This window comes from Melospiza georgiana, chromosome 1 (genome assembly GCF_028018845.1).
Source record: "Melospiza georgiana isolate bMelGeo1 chromosome 1, bMelGeo1.pri, whole genome shotgun sequence".
In the NCBI taxonomy this organism is placed as follows: Eukaryota; Metazoa; Chordata; class Aves; order Passeriformes; family Passerellidae; genus Melospiza; species Melospiza georgiana.
The window spans coordinates 112,396,381-112,418,845 of record NC_080430.1 but is presented as its reverse complement, the minus strand read 5'-3'; the positions used below and the strand labels follow the sequence as shown (position 1 = coordinate 112,418,845).

General features: G+C 42.7%; 1 protein-coding gene across 4 annotated transcripts in view; it reads right to left on the bottom strand.

Moving 5' to 3' along the window:
- The window catches only part of DTNA (dystrobrevin alpha), a 223,337-nt gene that overhangs the window by 161,408 nt on the left and 39,464 nt on the right, over positions 1-22,465 (bottom strand). Inside the window, exon 2 of one of the 4 annotated variants that reach the window (XM_058041024.1) lies at positions 7,590-7,663. The exons of 2 other annotated variants lie outside the window; for them this stretch is intronic. Coding sequence is in view for 1 of the 2 variants with exons in the window: in XM_058041060.1 (XP_057897043.1) it covers positions 18,675-18,691 (17 nt within the window). In the remaining variant the exon portion in view is untranslated. Of the gene's footprint in view, positions 1-7,589; positions 7,664-18,674; positions 18,803-22,465 lie in introns of those variants that run through there. One more of the 4 variants, XM_058041060.1, reaches the window with a different exon arrangement.

Genomic DNA, 22,465 nt, shown 5'->3' with positions numbered 1-22,465 from the left:
CCTTTACTCCACAAACCACACTATATTGCAGAATTATTCCTGAGGAATTTAGGAACGAGAATGCTATGTGTTTTTTTGCTTTAGCAGCCTCAGTGTTTAAGAGACTGGAGATGTCAAAGTTCAGGCTGCCTGTGAAGCTGCAGCTTTGCCCTCAGTGTGTGCAAGACTTAGGGGTACAGCATTTGACTTCTCAGTACACAATTGTGCACCCAAATCCACGTGAAGACAAATACAGCAGAAACCCTGACAACTGCTCAAGGACCAAGGGACAACTTGGTTGCCATGAGCACAATGGGAGACTCCCCAGCACCTGTAGAGAGCTGGTTCCATCAAGGATCTTCCTCTGCAGCTGGTTCTTAACATGGATAAGCTGCTCTGGATTTATTCTCCCCTGAGGGCTACTGTATAGGCCAAATGGGCAGATTTCCATGGGGACAACTAAGAGAAGTACTACTCATGCAAAGGTCATGTGTTCTACTGAAGCTTACATCCTTGTTCCAGTGTACAAGAACACTAAAGTACATCAAAGAAAATAACTCAAGGTTTTCTTTAAATGTGAAGAAACCCAACTTATTTTTATGCCAATCTTGTTCTCAGTCTTACTGAATCACTTTTGCTGAAATATTCCAAAAATACTCAGGCTGAGGAAAACAGCTGGCTAGAAAAATTTTAGTTCAGACATTAAAAGTTTTACAAATACTCTGAAAAACTTTAAGGTACTATAATGGGAACTGCTGGGCAACTTTCCTAATTGGTGGCGCTACCAATCTATTACATAGTCAGGAACTTATATATTTTATTTATCACGGACTACACTATCAACTACCCTCCACTGAGCTGAGAACAAGCAGTAAAACAAAACCAGGAGGGGAGCAGAGAGCAGGCAGAGCTGCCAGGTGAACCTGCACAAGCCCAGTAAAATGGTTCTGTGGCCAGTCTGACCAGTGAGAGACACCCAAGGACAGTTTTTGTGTCTGCCATGGCATTACAAAGCCATACCACACACATGCACATCTCCCTGACAGAGAAGGCTCCCACAACATGAGCAGTCTGTGCCTCTCCCAAGGTCATGTGCCTGAAAGCCACAGCCAGGCAGACTGACGCTCGCATACGAGTGGAGCCGTACAGGCTGTCGAGATAAAATTATCACGGGCGTATTTCAGCGGATTGAAAAGAAACCTGAGATGCATGTTCAGATTAGCTGCAAGAAATAGGATCCCTGGCCAAGCAACAGGCAATCCTATCAGCATGCTGTAAGGAAAACTCAAGCAGGTTTCACACAAACCAAGCTCTGGAGAAAGAGGAACAAAATAGTTCCTTCTTCTGAGGCAGTAAATGAGTGTTTCAGAGCCATGTGATGACAGTGTGGTCAGGACTGTACCTCAGATCAATCCATGTGACTACGAAGAGCACTTGGCACTGAAGTCTCCTTTCCAAATTCACTGGACAGACATAAAATGTTTTTGCAGTGGCACACATAGGACACAAAAGATCCCACCTAGGAGCTTATTTCTGAATACACTGTTTACAACTCTCAGAACAACTCAAATGAAGTGAAAACTGGTGGAGATTTAAGAGTGTGACTTTTTCTCTGCTAACTCCAAAATAAAAACCAGCAAACAAGTATCTTGTAATATGTTAAGACACTTCAGTCCAGTTGTGTCAGCTATGACAAAAAGACAAAGCTTTAGAATTTTTAAGTTTCCACTGTAATAAGTAGTGGGTATTACAGGAATTTGAGTATCTTCAGGCTGGGAAAGACTAGATTTAGGATTGAGATAACCTATTTAATTTCCTGAGGGCATAAAGTTAAGCTATAAAGTTCTTGCATCAGGTCAAGAGAACTCCTGACACACCAGAAACTCTACTTCATGATGAATTACAGTCAGATAAAGCTGTCATTTGAGATATCATAATGCCAATGTTCTACTCAATAACTATACTTGTACAGGATGTTGCTTTTATGTCTGTAAGTGGGTTTTTGCAACTCTTACCTTCAGTAATGTGTGATCCTATCTTTGGAGTGCCCGTTACACTAATATGAAGTGACACTTCCTTACCAAGGGTTCAAGTTTTAGTTGACCTTCCATTCTGCCCTGGACAGGTGAATGAATCAGATTGTCAATTTTGTAATAACGAGTTGAATTTTACTTTTAATAAGATTTTCAGTGCAGATTATTTTTTGAGCCATTCTAGCCATCAATTTTTTATAGGGTCAAAAGAACTGTTGTTCTGGATCATGCATACGACAGCATAAAACAAGGATAAATTACAAGAGTTGATAAATAGGAGACAGAAGATAAGAAATTCACCTTCAATAAAGAGTTGAACTGTGAGTACTAAGGTCTGGCATTGAAAATAGAACAGGAGATACCTGGTAAAGAGAGTAATGTGTGACTGCCATGTAGACTTTCCATGGCCTTCAGAGTTAGAGATGCTCAACATCTCTGAAAAAAGACACAGAGAGTAATATTGCATGTAAAGCCATGGAAAGTTTATGAATATAATGCACTGTGTCCTGTATTGTGTATCACCAATACTTTCAGAGCATAAACAGGGATATTTAAGAGTGAAAAAAGAATGCATTTATGAACGAACACATGTGCTTTCCAAAAAGCCATTAGGGCAGAGGGCAGTAGCTGTCAGAAGAAGGGAGAGGGGTTCCTTTCCTAACACTCAGACAGTCTGATCTCTTTTGGGATTTGATCCCATGAGGAAAGCTAAACCACAAAGCCATCTTGGAATACCTTCATTTTGATCTTTGTCAAAGACCATCTCCCTTCCCTGCCCCACAACCACACCATCCAGTTTATTCAAGAATGCAGCTGGCCAGGTGAAAACAAGAGGGAATGCCTTTCTCTCACCACTCCTCAAGCACAGGGTCTGTGAACAGCACATACCTCCAGCACTTTGGCCTACAGAAGGATCATGAAAATGGGAGAAAGAGAAGAATCACTGCAGAATGATCTGAAAGCACAAAGCATGAGCCACACAGCGTATTCACCACAATGGGGCTGAGGATGGCATCACAGCCAAAAGAAATTTGGTTCAAATTGTAAAGCTCTCATGGTATCATCCCACTGATGTGATAGTTTTAGCCAAGTTTCACTAGACAAATTCATTTAAATATGCTTGCCATTTTAAATTCTGCTACAGGAATCACAACTGCTGCATTTTCCAGCATGACAAGTAGAATAGATTTTGGTTGGAACCAACTTACTTGTTGCACAGAGTTTTCTTTCTAGAAAAATGGCAGTTTCTTCTGCCCAAACTTTAGCACTTGAAAAGAAGACAGCGTAGAAGTGTTTAATCTGTTATCACCTGCTGCTTTTGCTACTTCCTGCAATATTTGGAAAGTCCTGCTCTTCATTTAAAAGCTGAGTTATCAGATGTGGTGAATAATTCCCTGACACATCTATCTGATTTGTTGCCTACATCAACATGGGAAATTAAATGACCCAGACTGTACCTTCATTCTACTAATGGAGTGGGAAGCTGCTTCAAAACAATTACTGTCTGCAGCTGGTCCTTTCCCTTGCTTTGTTTCCCCTCCAAAGAAGGGGAGCAGAGGCAGAGATGCCCAGGGAAGAGTGCATCTCTGCATCTCTGCCCAGTAGTGACAGAATTCTTAATGACAATATTTCTGCTCCAAAAGCAGGAGTCAGAGCAGACACTGTGCTGGAAGGGTCTCCCACTCTACTGGTTTCACCACAAATGTGCACCATCCCAGGAATGTCTCCATGGGCCATGACTGAAACTCCAATTTCTCTGCTTCCTCTCTGGGCTGTGCAGGTACAAGGCAACTCTGAGTTGGTTCCAGCTTCAGCAGTTGCTAAAATGCTGTGCATCATCACTGGGCACAGTGTGGTGCTAAGTGAGCTCTGCAGCTCGTGACTGGCATTGGAGCACATCCCACCAGCCTGGGGAAGGGACAGAGGGCAGCTCATGTTGCTGTCTGCTGACACAGGGCCTGTGTCTGAATGGGGAGTGGGGACACTACACCTTCACACAGGCAATTCGAAACAGGATTTCTTGAGGCCTTCTTCCTTTCCCTTTCCCTTCCCTATCCTGTCCTTTATAAGAATGTGTGTCTAAAGCCAACCCAAGTGAAGAAGTGATAGCTCAGCTAGATTTATCAGACTTCTGTCCATTTGAGAGATCCAGTTACAATGCCCACAGATCCCGACTGTGAAAGTGGCTCAGTAGACAAAATCTTTGATCATGAGCAGTTCTGTAGAAATGAAAAAGCACCAAGCACACCATGGACTTATCTTAAAGACAAAGGTTTGTTGAATTACACATACATCTACATATGTGTATATACACATGCAGACATATACACTCATAGAGTTACCTTAACCTGCAGTCACCCAAACTACTATACTTGAGCTTTTGCTTTTCAAATCTGTAACAAGAATGTGAGGATGGAAACTTAAGAAAGTTTCAAAAGCACACAAACATCCTCAATGAACAGACTTTCCACATCCTCACATCCAGAGAATTAAAAAAATTATTTTAATAACTGACTCCTTATAAATGATTAATGTATTGTATTGCATGTAAGTGCTCTTCTGTTTCTAGGAATATCTTGTTGGGTAATATTCTCATTTGTGATTCATTGCATGTTCTTTTATAATTGCAGTGAAACAATGGTTTCTGGGTAAGTGGTTTTTAAAAGTTTGTTGGGTGCTACAGGAGATCAAAGTACAATAAAACTTACAAGGAAGCAAAAGTGGTGCATGAATAACAGCACCAGCTTTAACAAAGGACTGAACAAACACATGTAATTCTGAACAGGATGGACTGAATTTTCCATGCTGTCAATTCATCGTGGAAGGCTCCATTCAGATGAAAAGGCTGAGCAGATAAGCCTGCACATACCAGCACAACCCTTTGCTTCAAAAACACACATACACAAGCCTGGGTTCCCATGGGCAGGGAGACTCTCACTGCAAGATGCCAACAGAGATCTTTACATGCAGACTTTGGGACCTTCTGAACAGAGTAAATGCACATGTAAAAGCTGCCTCAGCAAATATTAATGGCTAAACCAGGCAATCTTTATTTTAGTGAGCAGAGAAGTGGCCAGAGCAGCTGGGATAACCTCAAGTTCATATCCCAGCACTATCAAGAAGCAGAAAAGAACTGCCAAATAAGTCAGATATGACACTTCAAGATCTAGTCACCTGTTGTTTTGTTTTAGTGAGGGAAGACATTGATGCAGTGGCTGAGAATGAAATTTTTCTTTGCTGTTAAAAATAAAAGGAATTCTTTTCTGTAAGCATGAACTAAGTAGAGCACTGAACAACTCTTAACAGCAGGTCATCCCCAAATTCAACCAAAATTCCTCACAGCTTCTCCAGAACTCCTACTACTTCCAATACAACCCTGGTGGAGACTCCTGAATCTCACTGATCAGTCCCAAAAACTAGGGAAAAAAAGGGTTTTTAGCTTGGCCATCTGCATTTGGAAGCAAAATGCTTAGCTGCAGGGCTTCAGCATTTTTGACAGTAAAAGTAAATTGCAAGTGCAGTGATCAGCCAGTGAGCAGCAGTCTTTGTGGAATTAGTCACTCTTCCAGACTGAACACAGAACATAGGTTAGCTTATTGCTTCCCAAATATCAAATAAAAATAAAATACAAAGAGGACAGCTTAATTCTGACTTAAACAGTGGAGAAAAAGAACACAGAACAAAATGTGTCAAAAGTAAGAGGCCCTTTCCCCAGAAAATGATAGAGTTGGATGTTGTAGATTTGCTCAGAATAAAAGGAATGCTGCAAATAACATATTCTAGCTATATGAAGTTTGGGTTTGAGCAATTGCACTGAAATGCAGTGTTTTGAATGCAATATCCAAGCATCACAATAATCCATTAATACAGAGCAATATGGCGATTATTTTGTCAAAATAAAGTACAGAATGGAGAAATCTTAGAGGCCTAAATTGCTCTGGGATTTCTGTATAGCCTCTCTGCAGAAATACTAACCCAAAACGTAACGTGAAAAAAGCAGCAACTAAGGACATTCAGACAGAATGTCTTTCTTCATTCCCAGGTGAACAGAAAGCTCCATGACTTGTGTCCAAATATTTTGAAAGTATCAGCACAAAGGAGTGACAGGTATTGAAGACATCACCTACCTTCCATGATTGCATGAACTGTATCAGATTGAAGAAATAAAACTTTTTTTTCCCCTTGCTATGGTAGTTATTTTCATTCCCCTCAACAGCAATCTAGTCTTCTATGGATGCAGTGGCATTTTAAAACCTGAAGTGTGAAGGTTATGAACTGAATTAACACAAAGGGCAAAAAATAATTTAAAAAATGTAGTACCAATATTTATACAGCAGTTTAACAGGCCATAATCATGATGAAGTCTGTGTAATTGTTTGTGTATATGAAGGGCTTCAGGGGGATGAAAACTGTAGTAGAATTCGATGTGCCTTTTAATCCCTGGATGAACTGCAAGGCCCTGCTTGCAGGAATAGTTCCTGCACTAGGAAACACTGTTCTGTCACTGGGAGAGATTTGCAGGTGAGGCTGGCCAGCCATGTCTGAGCTATGGATGCCAGGAGCCCTGCCAGGCCAGTGTGCGTGCCAGGGTACCACCCCACAGCCTGGGATAGAACCAGGCAGGACCACCCCCACACCCTGCCCTTGCACTGCACTGAGGGAGATCCAGGAATACCAACAAAACCAGAGAAGTGGTGCATTCAACAGGCTCCTCGGTGTGGATAGATGGAAGGAGCAGGAAATGTGCAAAATGTGCCTGCTGTGCTGCTGGCACCAGGCAGGGACATGTGAGGCCGGTTCTTAGGAGGCTGTGGGATGGCAGGAAAAGGCTGGCATGATGCTGTGCTTCTGCCTGCCCTCTGGGGTGTCAGCTCTCACCCAGCAGCACCCCTCTCTCCCTGTGTCTGCATGCTGTGGGACCCAGTGCTGCCTGCACTTTCATGCTCTGCTGTTATACAGCACAAACAGGGAATGTTTTCTGCTGAGGCAACAGTCAGTACAAAGCGACCAGAAAGACCCCAAGCAAAAGCCACCCAGAACAACAAATGAGAATTCAGGGGGCACAAAACAACTCTACACTGTTAACAGTGTTGTGAGTATCTTACCAGCCTTTTTCAACCTCTACCCTTTGAGCTTTAGTACCAAAAGGTATTAGGAAGCATTCAAAACACCTCAGCTTAACTCTAAGAGGCTAAAAATCTTAATAGAAATTGCATATGGAATTCCTTTTCTTTTTTAAGCTTCAGAAATGCATGCCTTGAAATCCCCAGTGCTCTTCCATCAATGTGGAGGTGACTAAATGTAGCAAAGAGCAAAGGTATTACAGGGCAGATTCTTATCTGTTTTTCATTACATTGTACAGCTGCTCACATCCGTACCATGAGTTCAAAGCTTGAACACAAACTGTTACTGTCTGACAAAAACTCTGCACTGTGTATCAAAGAGCACCGAGCCACATTTTCAAAAGCAGGTTTTTTTTAACTCCAAGAAGAATGTTTTCAGACATAAATTGTATTTCCCCAAGCCACTGGCAGTACCCCAGCACTCCCCAGGAAGACAGGTAACACCACACCCTACCCGTAGAAATGATGCTCCTCCGACCGCTTGCTCTGTTCCCTGCTCCGTCTGCCTCAGAGTGCCCAGATCAGATCCTGCCCCGGAGAAAAAGCACAGTCAAAGGCTTGTGACACTCAGAGCCGAGTCCTGGAGCCAGGCTGCAGGAGGATCAAGCAGTACTGGGCTGAAGCAGCATGGATGGGAGATGTATCAAAGTATACTAGTGCTCAGTCATCACACATAGGTAACTGAGAGCGTCTCAGTCTGAAACTGCTGGCCACCATCTGGTGATAAAATATGGAGATGCCAAGTGAGTTAAAGCGAGCTTGTGCATACCAGCATATTTTAGTTACACTACAAAATGAAACCCATCATCACCTTCATTCATACTGTGGTGTCTGTCCCAGCATTGCAGTTTCATACAATTTGTGTTAACTTTTTCCCTCCTTAGCTTCAATTACAAGCCAATTTCATCTTTCCATCACATACACACAAACATAACCTTTCAATTCAAGACACTTCTCATACGAAAGGAAGTTATGTGCAAAAGAGAGCAGCTGAGACCTACAAAGTCATGCCACTCCTAAAAACAGGCACAGAAGTCAGGCATTGGCATGAATTTGCTAAACGATGCAGAATTAAAGTGTTAAAGGAAAAGACAGGAGTCTGGCCCTTCCCCTGCTTCACAACTCTTCAGTGTGAGTTACAGAATCCTAGGAGCGCAGCAAGATGAGCCCTAGCTGACCTTTAAAACAATGAATAATTTCCTAACACGGCGAGATGTTCTAAATATATGTAACAGTTTTAAACACCCAAAGCGCTCTCTGTTTAATTATTTTTGCTACATCTGAAATATTTGAGGAAAATGTAGATGATATCTCTAATTTGTTAATTACCAGCTGGCTCCTACCATGCATTATTAAGCTACTGTGGCAGTGACTAATGCCTCTGACAATACTAAATTACCAACAACACCTTGTGGAGGAATGTGACCCGAGCAGCCTAGAAAGGACTACCCGCAGGTGTTTATTTTCAGATAAAGATGGCTTAGCAACTCAGGCATAGAGCAGTACCACAGTAATGCCCACGTCTCCAAACCCCACATGCTGCCTACCCCACGAGCACTGCCAGGCCCCGTGGCTGGAGTAACCCAGACACCTGCATCCTGCTCCCTGCTCATGGCACAGATGTGGAGGAGGAGGAGCACACAGAGTTCTTCTCTGGAGGTGCTTTAGCTGCAGCCATGGCTCCTCGCTCAGTGGCTTGGGCAGGGGTGCTGGATGAGCAGAGATGCACCTTGCACCCATGTCTGGGACTCTTCCAGCCCAGCAGTCCCAAAGGCTTTGAAACAGGGGAGATGAAGACAAAGGAAATGTCATTGCCCACAGAAGGTCCCTCTGCACAGCTGCAGCCCAAGCACTGCCCTTTTCCTCTCACCTTTTTTTTTCCTCTAAGCACTTTCTGCCAAACTGATTAAACTAATAACATTACAGCTTGAACAGGAACATACATATCTTAGTTGTAAGCGTGTGAAATAATATTGCTCTCCCTTCCAAGTCCTCCTGGAGTGGTGAGGAAATCCAGTCTTCTCTTGTGCATTTGCATTATAAAATTGCTGAACAAACCTATTCTGCTGTAAAGGGAAGGGACACATTTTCTTCCCTGCTCTAAGTAGGTCAATGAAAACATGATGTTGTAAGGATGAAACTGTTTTCCTCCATCTTCTTTCCTCTAACGGCAGTTTCAAATCATTCCAATTTAATTATGTTTCTAGTGTGAGCATGGTACCACTGTAAGTTTATTAACAACTGATGTATTGGTGGTCCTAAAGTCTGGGTTTGTTCTTTCTTGAGGCTTATTTTAGCCTTAGATATATACATGCAATTCCTACACATGGCCCATCGTGGCACAGTTAAGAAAAGCCTGCAAAGAAATCTGGATGTGAAACGCAATGCATTATGAGGCACAAGAAATTAATACTCAGCTCTGAGACTGACACTGAGCTTCTACACTAACGTGATCTCCTTTTTAGGATGCCATTCTGACTATCACCTCCTTTAAACCTGTGAGCAGTGAACTTGCTCTGCATTAGCACTGGCATAAACAAAGCCAGAATATTTCCAATGGAAGTACTCCAATTCATAGCACCTGGAGACTCCTCTGAGTGCATTTCATCAGGAGGGGTTATCCAGTAGCTGGAGAAACACTCAACTTCCAGCTATAGTTATCTGAATACTAAAGGCTAATGAACTAACTAACTAACTAATTAACTAACTAACTAATAAATACTAAATGACAATAAAAAAATTTGGGGGGAGAACATCCCTCTCCTCAATGAGAAAAAGGGTAGAAATTACATTGCACTAAAGAGAATACGTAGTGCCTAAAGTATTATCAAAAAAAGTTAAAAAAAGGATATTGCTTTTCTACTGTCTATTTCAGAACAGATGGTGTAAATTAGTTTTGTTCACATTATCTGAAAAAAAGAAAAAAAATTAATTCACCTCATGTAATGCCTGTTGCAAGCTCTCACTCACCCACACAAGAACTCCAAAGGCAGGACCCCTTCTGCAGCCAAATGTTTGTCATAACAAAGGTTACACGCTCTTACAACCCACTCCTTGTATCCTTGTCCTGAAAACAACAGGCCTGCCTGGGACAGTAAAGCTGAGCACATACAAGTGGACATCACTCTGTCCTCAGTGTGAAATTTTTACCCTATGAAACCCCATGACTTCAAAGGAAACTCGGATTTCATCCGAAGAATCCAATTACATATTTCAGATTTAGGATGGACTGTCAAGTGCCAGCTGACAAAGTGATGTCCCCAAGTATTTCAGGACAATGATATTTGAGATGAAATGCAAAGCCAGCTGTTTATGCCTTATCTAAGGAACATTTCAAAATGAGGAAATTATATGATGATTAAGTGTCTCCTCCACCTCAGCAAAACACATTCCACTCGGCAGAGGTCTTTGCAACCAGAATTTAGAAAGAATGTCTGTCATTAAAATAATTCCATGAGCAGTATTATCACCAGTATCATCAAATCATAGGGATGGTAGGAAAGATATGTAATCCACCTCCCACTGTGAGATAGAGTCAGATACATTTTGTTCATGTTTATTAAAGTCATTCCTAACACTTCCAGTGATGGAGACTCCACAAGATCCACCAGCAGGGTATTTTGTGGATGAAATTTTTGTAGGGTTTACCTCCTCTTGTTTCATTTTAGATCCATTTCTCTCTGTCCACAGCACAGAAAAAATATTACTTGCCCAGTCTTGGCAACAGCCCGTACTGTGCTGTCTGTGCTGAAAATCTGCCTTTCTCCTACTCACTCCTCAGCAGACTGCTCTTCCTTAGGCACAGAAAACTTAACCCTTTCAGGGTTTCCCCCTGGGCTATGTCCTATGGATCTCTGGTCACTTTTCCTGCCCTCCTCCACATCCAAAGTGGTCAGCATTAGCTTCAAGAGCAGTGCTCCAAACAGAACACAGAACTCCAGCTGAGTGCTCACCAGTGTGGGGATTGCTCCCTGCAGGCTGTGGGCCCACATGCAGCTCAATACTGTGCTTTCCTGTTTCCCCTTTCTATTGTGCAACAGCTCCACATTGCCAATCCACGTTCAACCAGGGATCCACAGCAAACTCTGTCCTTTCCTGAAGAGCTGCTGTCCTACTGGCTGTTCCCCAGCTGTTCCCCAGCCAGCTGGTGACAACAGCTCAGTGAACCTTCTGAACTACACACCACCACTGCAGCCTCTGTGCACCTAACACCAAAATGCCCTTGTAATGCTGATTCACAAAAGACACCAAGTTGTGGGTAGTTTTTCATCAGCACACAGTGCAAAACACTGGAAATCCATCAAGGACTGGGCAGTATTTGCATAAACTTCCTCACATTTTATTTGCTCTATCTACCAGAAGCAGGGTGGAAAACCAGGTAGGACTATTTTCCCAAGGCTGAAATACCCTATTTTATGTCCTTGCTCTGTATAGAGCCTGTCAGGATAGGCAGTCAAGCCTAGTACAACCCAAGCACTCACCTACATTGGTGCACAACAGAAAAAGGATAGGAGCAATGACCTGTGAAATAGGTATGGACAGACCTGGCTAGGCTGGGGTTCCTTTCTGGCAAAGCTTGGTTTCTCTTGGACATAACACAATGGATGTCTTCTTTTCTACTTCAGTATTTGGCAAAAGCTCAGGCTTTGTGCACAAGGAATTTATTTTTGCTTCCTGTAAATGAGAGTGACATGAAAAATTATCTGTCTTCTTAGTTGATGCCTTTTTTCACAGAGAATACACTGTTCCAACAGAAGTGGATATTAAAAAGAGTAACAGCAAAGATTAGGCCTGTTCAGTCCAAGTTTCCACCAAATTGAGAGTAACTGCACATGACAATCAGCCACCACCTATATCTGGGTCAAACCATGACCCCCTTCCATGAAAATGTACTGTCCGGCAAAGAGCTCACATGAGCCTGGAATTATTATTTTTCCAAAAGTCTTTTATCTCAAACAATTTTAATTCTATTTAGGAATACATTACCAGATTTAATGTAGATGAAAAACTTATATTTTGGATTCTCTTAAACTATCCACTACCTTCTTTATTTATTTAACTGTATGATTTCTGAAATCCTATTTACTATCACCTAGGGTCACATAATTGCTATTTGCAATTATCATTTTAGCAAGTTTCCTCTGTTTACCCCCACTTCCTACTACAAAACCATTTTTTCAGTTGCTCTGCTAGATTTTATGGCTGAGCTGAAACTTTATATATCAAATATCAGAGCAAGGCTGAATGCATTATTTACACATTTTTGGCAAGTTTCAAAGCTAAAGTTAGGGAAAAGAAAGAGTTTCACCTTTAATTATTCTTTTGCTGAGAAGCCTTCATTTCTCCATTGTTTCACACACAAAAATTCTGCAGGCAGATACAACTGCTACTTTCCTGTCCCTATCACTGAACAGCCACTGAATTTATTAACAGAAGTCCCACTCCCTCCCCAAGGATGGCTCACAGGGAGCTTTAGAGCTTACAAGTGCAAGTGACTGTTCTGGCAGCTGAGGGTCTGCACCTTTGCTGATGACTCCTGTTTTGAGCTGATGTGGGTCTATGGGAGACATGCTCAGTGGGCTCCCTGCAAGCTCACACAACCTCTTGTTTTTGAAAATGTGTCTCCTCCCTGAGACTCCCTAGGCAAGCAGAGGAGATGGAGCAAGGACTGCTGCTGAATTTCCACTTCTGAATGTGCTGCCAGCCTGCCTCGCTTGCTGTGACTGTGTTTGATGGGTCCCCCAACTCTATGGCTGGAATCAGGGGGAAGACAACTCAGAGCTTTGGATGAAGAGGCCTGGAAGGCGGCAGAGAAAGAGAGATGGGAAGCCAGGACACAGAATAAGTTGTAGGGGAAGTAACATGATAGATGGCATTAGCAGAAGTGGGGGGTTTTAAGGAAAAAAATATGGCTTGTTTACAGAACAGCCTGGCAGAGAACACAGCTTGACTCTCAGCTTTGTTAGGTTCTCCCTGCATTCCTGTACCAACCAGCATAATACAATTTATAGCTGCATTAAGCTGATGTGATTTCTTTTCTCCAATGAGACAGGGAAACTGATCCAAATTTTAAGAACAAAAATAAAATCATAAAGCACTTTGCATTTTGTTAGATCTGGTTGGAAATTTGAGCGATCTTTTTGGAAGCGAGATTGTTGGTTTATATTCAAAGAAAAGTATTTGCTATCATAAGAGCAATTAAAAATATACATCAAATACCAAGATAAAGGACTGGCCAGCTCTCCTAGACTAACTTTAACTTTTCAAGTAAGTGAGAAAGCTTTCAGTCCTACAAGATAGTTAGGATTCCATGTTAAGAAAGTGACAAGATTTCAGAATTATCAACTCACAAGTTAAAAAATGATTAAATCAATGTGTTGCCTTTGTAATTCAACATAATTTTTTAGATGAAAAGGTAGACATTCTCAAGTCAATTCATAGGAACAAAAAGAATGATCTACAAGCAGGGAATGGATCGTATTTCTGTATAACACAAATTATACAGTAGGTCTCTTAATCCAATGTAAATGTATTGTGAATTAGAAAGAAACAGGCGGACAGAAACTTGTGATAGCCAAATAATCATTGCTTTAGAAATCTGGAAAGAGTCAAAGTGTTCCCTGATGTTCTTCCAAGGACAATGTTGCACTAAGAATGAACATGCACTGCAAAGGTAGTAATTACTAGAAAGCACATACTTCCATTACAAGAGGAATTTTTAAGATGTAGCAGGAAAGCCCAAGATTACTAATTCTATTTGCAGCTGTTACTTGGTAAAGAGTACTCAAGGACAGCTTCACTCCAAGCATGTTCCTCTGTGCTTTGCCATTGCTTACTTTCACTGTGTTTAAAAAAAAGTAGTCACAAGTTGTCATCAAATTGCTTTGAAAGTCTACTTGCTGACAGACTTTTCTGTCTCTGTTTCATTTTTCTCTCCTTTTTTTTTTTAAGGTTCCCCTTAGTGCAAATTTTCCTACAAATTTACAAAGAGGCCAGACTAGTGTTATCCTTACCATAAAAAGAAAACAGGAATGCAGCATGTAGGTACTACTACTTTTCATCCCTTGATCCTGGAGCACTTGACACAACCAGGCAAGTATCACCATCACTGCTCTCAGAATGGGATGCACCAAAACCCTCTCCCTCCCTGGCTTGACAAAGATCACAGGCACAGAAGCTGACTTCTTCCCTCCACTGCCCCAGGCAAGGTTATGCTCAGCAAACAGCTATCACCACGCCAGCAAATGAATTAATAAAGAAAGATTCATCATTTCCACTGCTTTCCTATCTCTTTATTATACAGAGTATAATCCCCAAATCAACTTTTAGAGCAAGAGGCCACATAATTGGTTCAGACACAGGAAGGAGACAGTAAAACTCAGTTTCCTGTAACACCCCCTGTCAGGAATGATGGTTTTTCAAGACTGTTAGGTGTTGGGCATTCTCTCAACTACCACAGATGCAATAAGATGCATTTTTAAGCATCCTATTAGTGGGAAGTATCACTGTGTTTCCAGGTAAATCACTGCATACCATAATAATTAGCCAGGAAGTCCTTTATTCCCTGATACAGCAGGAGCCAGAATGAATAGCGAGTGCAGGAGATCCAATATCACTTGGACAGGCAATTTCCTTGGGCTTCTACTCATGGGCTCAGAGGTGATAATATGGCTGCATATGACATAATAATAATTGCATTAGGTTGAGGGGTGGATGGGTTCTTGGTTTTTTTTTTTACAGAATTACAAAATTAGAGAATTGAGGCTTTCTACAGTGTGGTGCACCAGACTGTCATACTCTGCCAAAACAAATCACTAGGAGAAGAATCAGGAAAGGAAAATATAGGAAATTGTACCAGTATAAGCTGCTTCTTCAGAGCTCAGAAAAACACCAGCACATTGTCAGGGAACTGTGGGGAAACAGTCCTTAAACTCCTTACCAACCAGCTCCTAATGACACTTCCATTTTCTTATATATGGCAAAATGACCACTGCAAAAAGCTTGAAGATGAGGCTAGAAGCAAAGTTTTGCAAAGGCAAAAAAGATCATGACAGAAAGAAAATGGAAACCATGTACAGTAACTAAAATCTAGCAAGGAGGTATTTGTAATACTCATAAGCATAACCTTGCTACTGGTTTTAGCACAGTTTGCAAAGAAAAAAATTGTAGGATCTGTTAAAGGGGAAACATGGTGCAAACCCATTTTCACCTCAGAAAGAACAATGTTCTCAAATCTCATGACAAAGTCACAACAAAACCGTACCAAAAGGGAGGGACACAACCAACCTCCTTGAGAAGGGGACATGCTCCCAGCCATGACAAAGCAATGCTTCTCCCTAGGGGGACAGCACGCAGTCAGCTCCTCAGAGCAGGAAAGCATGGCATATGCTGACAGTGCTAGGGTACCAGCATCAGAGCAGCACCTCACCCACTCACACAACACCCAAAACCAGGGGGACCAGCTCCATCAATGCTCTGCTGGATCCCCCTGAAGATCAGCACCTTCATGAGCTCTCCTTTCTCTGCAGCAGCAAGAGGCAGAGGCAGGGCACAGGCTCCCTCTCACTGTCCCATCCCCTCTGCCTCAGCAGCACTTCTCCCTTTCCCCCTGGGTGGGATTATTGGGGGTTCTGGGAAATGGGAGGAAGGGAAAGCTGCAGTGAGGAAGGAAGACCAGAAGATCAAGAAGAGCATGTCACCACCCCTAGCAACACCTTGTTACAAAAGCCTTTTAGAAAGTGATGTCTGCTTCTCTCTCCTTGCTTCCCAACAAATCCTAGTCACCTAAGGAGCACAAGGCTAGTGAGGGAGAATGGGCAGGGAGAGGAGAGCAAGTAGAGAAAAGAGGTTCTAGTCCTTGTGTCATGTCCTCATAAAGCTACCACACCCTCACCCCTTAACCCAAAACCTCACTCAGTATCACACTGCTATGTAGCACCATTATCACTGAGTGCAGTACCACACTCACCCTAATTAGGAAAAATTCACTCACTGCAGTCCCATACATGGAGTACCACACTCACCCTAATCAGGAAAAATTCATCCTAACAGCTGGCCAAGGATTTTCCACTTCAGTAAGTATGCCAACATTATAATAATTTAGAATTTTTATCAAATACAACTACATTTTATGTGGGAAAATATCACTTTATTGAACGTTTCCCATTTATTGCTTGGACAATTGGAAAATATTATTTCAGGTGAATTAGGTAGAGCAGAACACTTTTAAAAGTCAATCTAATACCACAATGTAGTTCTTTACCCTGGGAACATCCTGTTCCGGGGTCAGATGCTCATTCCCTTCCAGGAGCGAGGTTTTTCAGGCAGCTGCACTTCCCAGAATTCAAAGCATGTTTCTTTGTGACAAAGCTCTCCAGTGCCTCTTGGACATTTAATTATGGGAGAAGGGTCTCAGATAATGAAATGGGAACATCATGCTCCTGAACTATAACTTCTGAAAAGCAATACACTGTGGTAGGGAAATGCAATTAAATTTTGAACTGACTCAGGAATTTCCCATGGAACATTAATTCTATTTTCTGCTCACCTCTGAATGTCAGTCTATTTTTCTCTTTCAGTTTAGGAAGCTTATAAAAGGTGCAGTGAACCCCTACTTCTAAATCTGTGAATTCTTCCTCCCTCCTTGGGAAGGCCATAGCCATGGGAAGAGCGTATCTGCAAACAGAAGCCTACTGTGCTAAACCTTATCAGAGGCAATGCCTAACCCAAGGAACTGCTACCTGGACACCCAACAGAGAGAAACACTAAAGGTATTTTCGCCCCCTTCCAGCCCCCTCTGGTCAGCAGAGGCTTTGAGAACTCACATGACTTGCATGAAGCAGCACAGGACCCTGTGCAAGAGCCAGAAACTAACCACAACTTCACCAAGACTCACTGCAAGTTTTACTCATCTCGACATTTTTTGTCTCAAAGGTCTTCCACTTCAACACCTAAATAAATATTACAATAATTTCTTGATGTAATGTAAAAAAGTCTTTCATGTAAGCAACTGTTGGCCTGGAAATTTAGCCCAGGACTGAAGCGCTGAGCTAGTCAGAGTTACTTAAAAGAACACTCAGCTACTACAAACTGTAAAAGAACTGGCTTGGATTTCATTTCTCATTCCTGCATCTGGTTTTTGTGCCAGATTTACCTTAAAGGTTATCTATCTATATCTTTCTTCTCCATACCCTACACTTAATCCCACAAAAATCACTTTACAGCAGATTTGCTCATCCAAACGCACCCAAATGCTCTGCAAAATTCAGGCAAGCTGACCAACAGAGATGAACTCCATCAAATGCCAGAAAGATACCAAAAGATACCAGACACTTCATCTTTCCCTGAAACACAGGAACTGTTTCTATTTTAGTTCACCCACTTTCACATATTGTGCATGACACACACTGCCATTATATGCATCCCTTGAGCAGTGATATCCATAACCAAAAATGTCAGGCGTCTCAGTTATCCGCAGCCAGCACCTATTTCCTATGGGTATTATGGGCAGTACTAACACGTCAGGAATTCTGAGTATGTTTGGGGGAACTGACACCAGATCCTAAGTTAGGAGCTTCTCTACTATGAGTGTAAAACACACATGCCCAGAAAAAATGGTATAAACAATGCTGACATTTAGACAACACACACTCAAAGCCCAGATTCAGATGAAACTCTCAGACTACAAGTTCTTGCTATATAACAAAAAATACATCTAATTTCCAAACAAGATGCTGTATTTTAAAATCCTTTTGGATATAGGATCACCACAACTTCACCAGAAATGTTTCAGAAACTGCCTGAAAAAGACATTGATCAATGAGGCAATGTATCTGCCAGATACTGAAATTACTTCTGATAAGTTCTAGAAAGAACATGATAGCCTGAATTTATTTTTTTTTTACTCAAAAATTCACTATCTAAGTGAGGACTACCAGGGGAATGCACAGATTTTTAAATTACTGCTAGAAGGACTTTGTTCAAAGAAAATGATAGCCAAAATGTTTTTTGTTTTTTCTTTAAAAAAAAAATCAAACTCCCAGTAAAAGCATTATTTGGGAACAAACAAACACGAAGGTTAAATTTAATTAACCCTGTGCTGTGATCAAATTCACCCATGAGGAAATAGTTTGTAAATGAAACCATGGCCAAACAAGCAAGCAAACATTGATTACATCCTCTCTAACGTGGAAAACAACTTGCTTTTCAACTTTGTAATAATGAGCAACATTTCAAACAGCATGTCCCACTAACGAAGAGCAAAGGTACATAACAAAAATCATCTGTTAGGAACACAGCACTCCAAACCATAGTGCAAAATAAAGCCCAAGACTCCCTAGGTATGCCAAGAAAAGTTAACACTTCACAGAGGAATAAAGTTCAAATGCTCCATATGGGGAAAATGGGAGACTCAATCGCCCGGGGTAAGCATTATTTCAGTATCCACCTCATCCTAGAGGAACCGCCGGAGTGCTTTGAAGTCAGCAGGAAAGCCCAGAGGAACCACCCCAGCAAATGCAGAGGCAAGCTTCCTACTTACCCCACTGTATGCACCATGATCTCTTCTGCCACCTTAGTAATTCCCAAGAATCCAGAATGATGTTACTTTTTTAGGGAATATTACAGCTGCTAGAGGAGACAGAGGCAAGCTGACAAGCAGAACTTTGCGAGAAGCCAGGCAGAGAGGGATGAATTTAAACCTTGGCTCAAGATGCTGTGTATTCTGCGTCTATCTTTAACTTCTAAATGATTTGGTTTCACATTCCTCTGAAGTCCTGCTGGCAGATGCCTTCGCGGAGCTTTACCAATCGCAGGCACCCTGCCCCCTCTCCTCCTCTGTCCCTCCACCTCCCTCCCTCCCTCCCATCCTCCCAAGCTGCCACTCCACCCCCATCTGCCCCATCCCCACCTCTCCTCACACTCACACTCACACACACAGACAGACACAGACACACAGACACACAGACACACACACACACACACAGACACACACACACACACACACAGAGGGGGTTGGCTGGCAGGATTTCACGGGCTTCCAGCCCCGGCCGCCCGCCCACGTCTGAGGGAGCCGCCCGCCCGCCGGGCACCGGGGCCAGCGGCCCGGCGAGCAGCGCCTCACGGAGCCTTCGCAAATCGGGGCAGGTACCTGGAATCGCAGCCTGTGCCCACTCAGACAGGGTCCCTGAGCCCCAGCGCCACCGACCCAGCCGCGGTCCTTAGCGGGACCCACGGGGCGCATCTTCGGCAGGGCAGCCCGGGCAACGCGAGCTGGAGGGGCTGGGGCAAGGCAGCAATTCACCCGCTGCTGCACGGAGGGTCGGCAGAGACACATCTGCAGCTCACAGCACTTCCGACTGACTGCACAGGCAGCTTTATGGAGCAAGGCCATTTTAACAAAAAAAAAAACAAAACAAACAAACAAAAAAAAAAAAAAAAAAAACACAACCAAAAATCCTAACCCAAAATAAAATATATAATAAACTTTGTTTACACTTTGAAGTAACGACTACAGATGAATGATAGAATTCTAGGTGTCTGAAGTGGGGGAAAAACCCCTTCCATGTAACTCCAGAAGTCAGTACCCCCACCAGAGGTTGTTAGTGTTGACATAAACCCCTGACTCTTAAGATCAGCGTTTTGAAGCAGCAGATTTTAATGCTCAAATGCATATTCTGTTGAATACTGCCTGCCATCAAGTCTGCCTTATCTCAGACATGGGTGGGAGCGGAACAAGCCGCAAGACTTTATGTAAAATGTATGAATTATTGAACACTTTCAGTTGCAACAGGAAAATACCAATTGCCAGTCACACCAATTCAAACAGAATAATCTGGTAAATGTGTCTCTTTTCTGGGAATCTTCAGCCTTTGTCTGAGCTGCTGCCAAGAGGGGGTTGTAGGGACGGGGCCAAGCAAGCAGCGAGCACAGGCTGGGGCAGAGGGGGCAAAGCCAAGCTGTGCCCAGAATCCCTTGGCTGAAAACAGGGTTTGAAAATGCCTTGCCAATGGCCAATTTCATGGAGCATTACACTTTTCAGAATGCCAATGTTGAGATGCTGGACTGATACAGTAGTAAAAGTGATCAAGCATTTACTTCAGGCTAATGAAGGAAACGGGTCAAACTTGGAAAGGCCTCGAGGGGGGGTAAAAAAGTCAGCCAAAGGGCTGTATCATAGGGCATATTAAGAAAGTCTCCACATCTCCTGCCTGCTTGATAACAAGCATAAAAATAAGTGTGTTTGAGAACAGATATAGCATACATAGCCTAATGAAAAATAGTAACTCCACAGTAATTTTCATGGTCAGTCTGCATACACGGAAAGGCAAGAGCTCTTCTTAACCTGGATTGAGGTCAGGTTTGTGGGCCTGGAAGTGTTGCCAGCAGCACAGAAACATTAAATAACAAATCAGCTCACAACTCCCAGCAAGTTGAAAGATTTCTTTTGAATCACTAACGTTTGTTACTATTAGCAAAGCCAGACCCCATTATGCTCAATACCCGCCTTCCAGAGCACGTTAAAAACTCCAGCTAAATATGCCATGGACTTCCCGACAGATGAGGAATAAGTCACTTCACTGCTTTTTCTCAGGATTCCTGATACAACAGTTCAGGGCATGTGTCTATTACTCAGGTTGAGGAGCTGCAGGGAACTGCAGGAAAGCTGCCTTGTCAGGCACTGCTTTCTGACAGGGCCACCTCTAACACTGCTGGCTTATAAATCCCTCAGAGCACAGAAAAATAGAGCCAGAGAATTCCCGTTCAAATGGTGTAACTTCATATAATGCAGTATGTACATGAAGTAATTATTTTTCCCAATTGTTTGTAAAGATGTCAGTCTTGAAGGGCACACAATCACTAGAAGCAGAGACCAACTGTTAACATTAGGTTTTAAAAAGAACAGTGCTTAAGATGCTCAGAGAGACAAAAGAACAAAGGAAAGTCTTTGTGCCTTTGTGGCTGAGGGCTCCCTTCTAATTAGGGCAACAAGGAAGGAAGAAAGAAGCTCCCCGTAGAAGAAGGTGTGATAGACAAATGTGGTGATTCAGAAATGAAGTCATGAACAGGAAGGATTAGGACTGAGCTGTTTATAGGACTTCAAACTACCTCTAGAGAGTGCTTAAGTGTTAGGGAAAACAATGGTAGGGAAATCCACTGAAGTACATCCACACTTTTATCTAAGCTTCTGCGTTTCCCTTAGCAGATACAGAGGAAAAAGAGATTTGACTTTGAATCCTCTAAAAGGCCACTGTTTGCTTCCTGTGCCTCCTAAGAGGGTATTTAAAAACCTAAGAGTATGGGGAGGGGAAGAGCTTTGGAAAATGAGGCTGGAAGTTACTGGGAAACCTTGGATGTCAACATGGACAGCATGATCCCAATCCCATGAATGAGACAGCCAGGGGTCATATGTCCAAAACCGTATCACACAAGCCAAAGGAGAAGACAGGTGTCCAGTTTCCTCAGATGAAGAGCTGTGCAGTAATACCAGGGTCTAATGTGCAACACAAAGTGTACAGCTGCAAGATTTACCACTGCTGTGACAGGGAATACTGCTCTCCCAGCAGGGTCTGCTGCTTATAGCCAGCATCAGTGAAACACATCAGGGACTTCTGTGGCACTGGATTTGAGATCTATGAAAACATATTAATAGTAAGTTCTTGTGGAGGAGTGGGAGCTCGAGTTAGAGCTGGCATAGGAGCAGACAAGGGAGTGGCAGAGAGGGGAGAGTAATTTGGTACCAGCGACAAGTGTAAAGAGGTAACATGTTTGGAGCCATGTGACTTCCTACCATTCCCAATTTAGCCAAGTGCCCAAGAGGCATGATCTGTCCCTTCATGTTTAGCTATTTTTAACACGCACAGAATTTGCTCTTTGTCTCCCCTTGTCTGTCAGTGTCTTCAATTCATTAGTCTTGGCAGTCTAAAGATTTGGGCTTACTGGGACAAGCAACATCTTCTACCCTACGGGCTCAATCTTTCTAGGTCTTACTCAAGAGTATTTCTTCCCTTTGGAATGATCTTGTTAACCTCTGCAGATATTTCAGCACAGGTTTGTCCAAGAGTAAGAGGTCTGGAGTAGGGGCTGTAATTGCACTGGCAGGCTCGGAGTTCCTGCCCATCCCAATGGATTCAGCACTGTTTATTCAGTATTACTCAACCTGCACAGCCCTCACTGCCCCAGCTCACCTCCAGCCAAGCCTACTCAGCTATGTACTTACACCAACAGCCCTCTCCAACATGGTCCTGCAGGTGGGGTTTGGCCAAGTGTTGATCCATGTGCTGCTTCTCTCCTGCCTACCATTTTTTTTTTCCTTTAAGAGATGGGGGACAG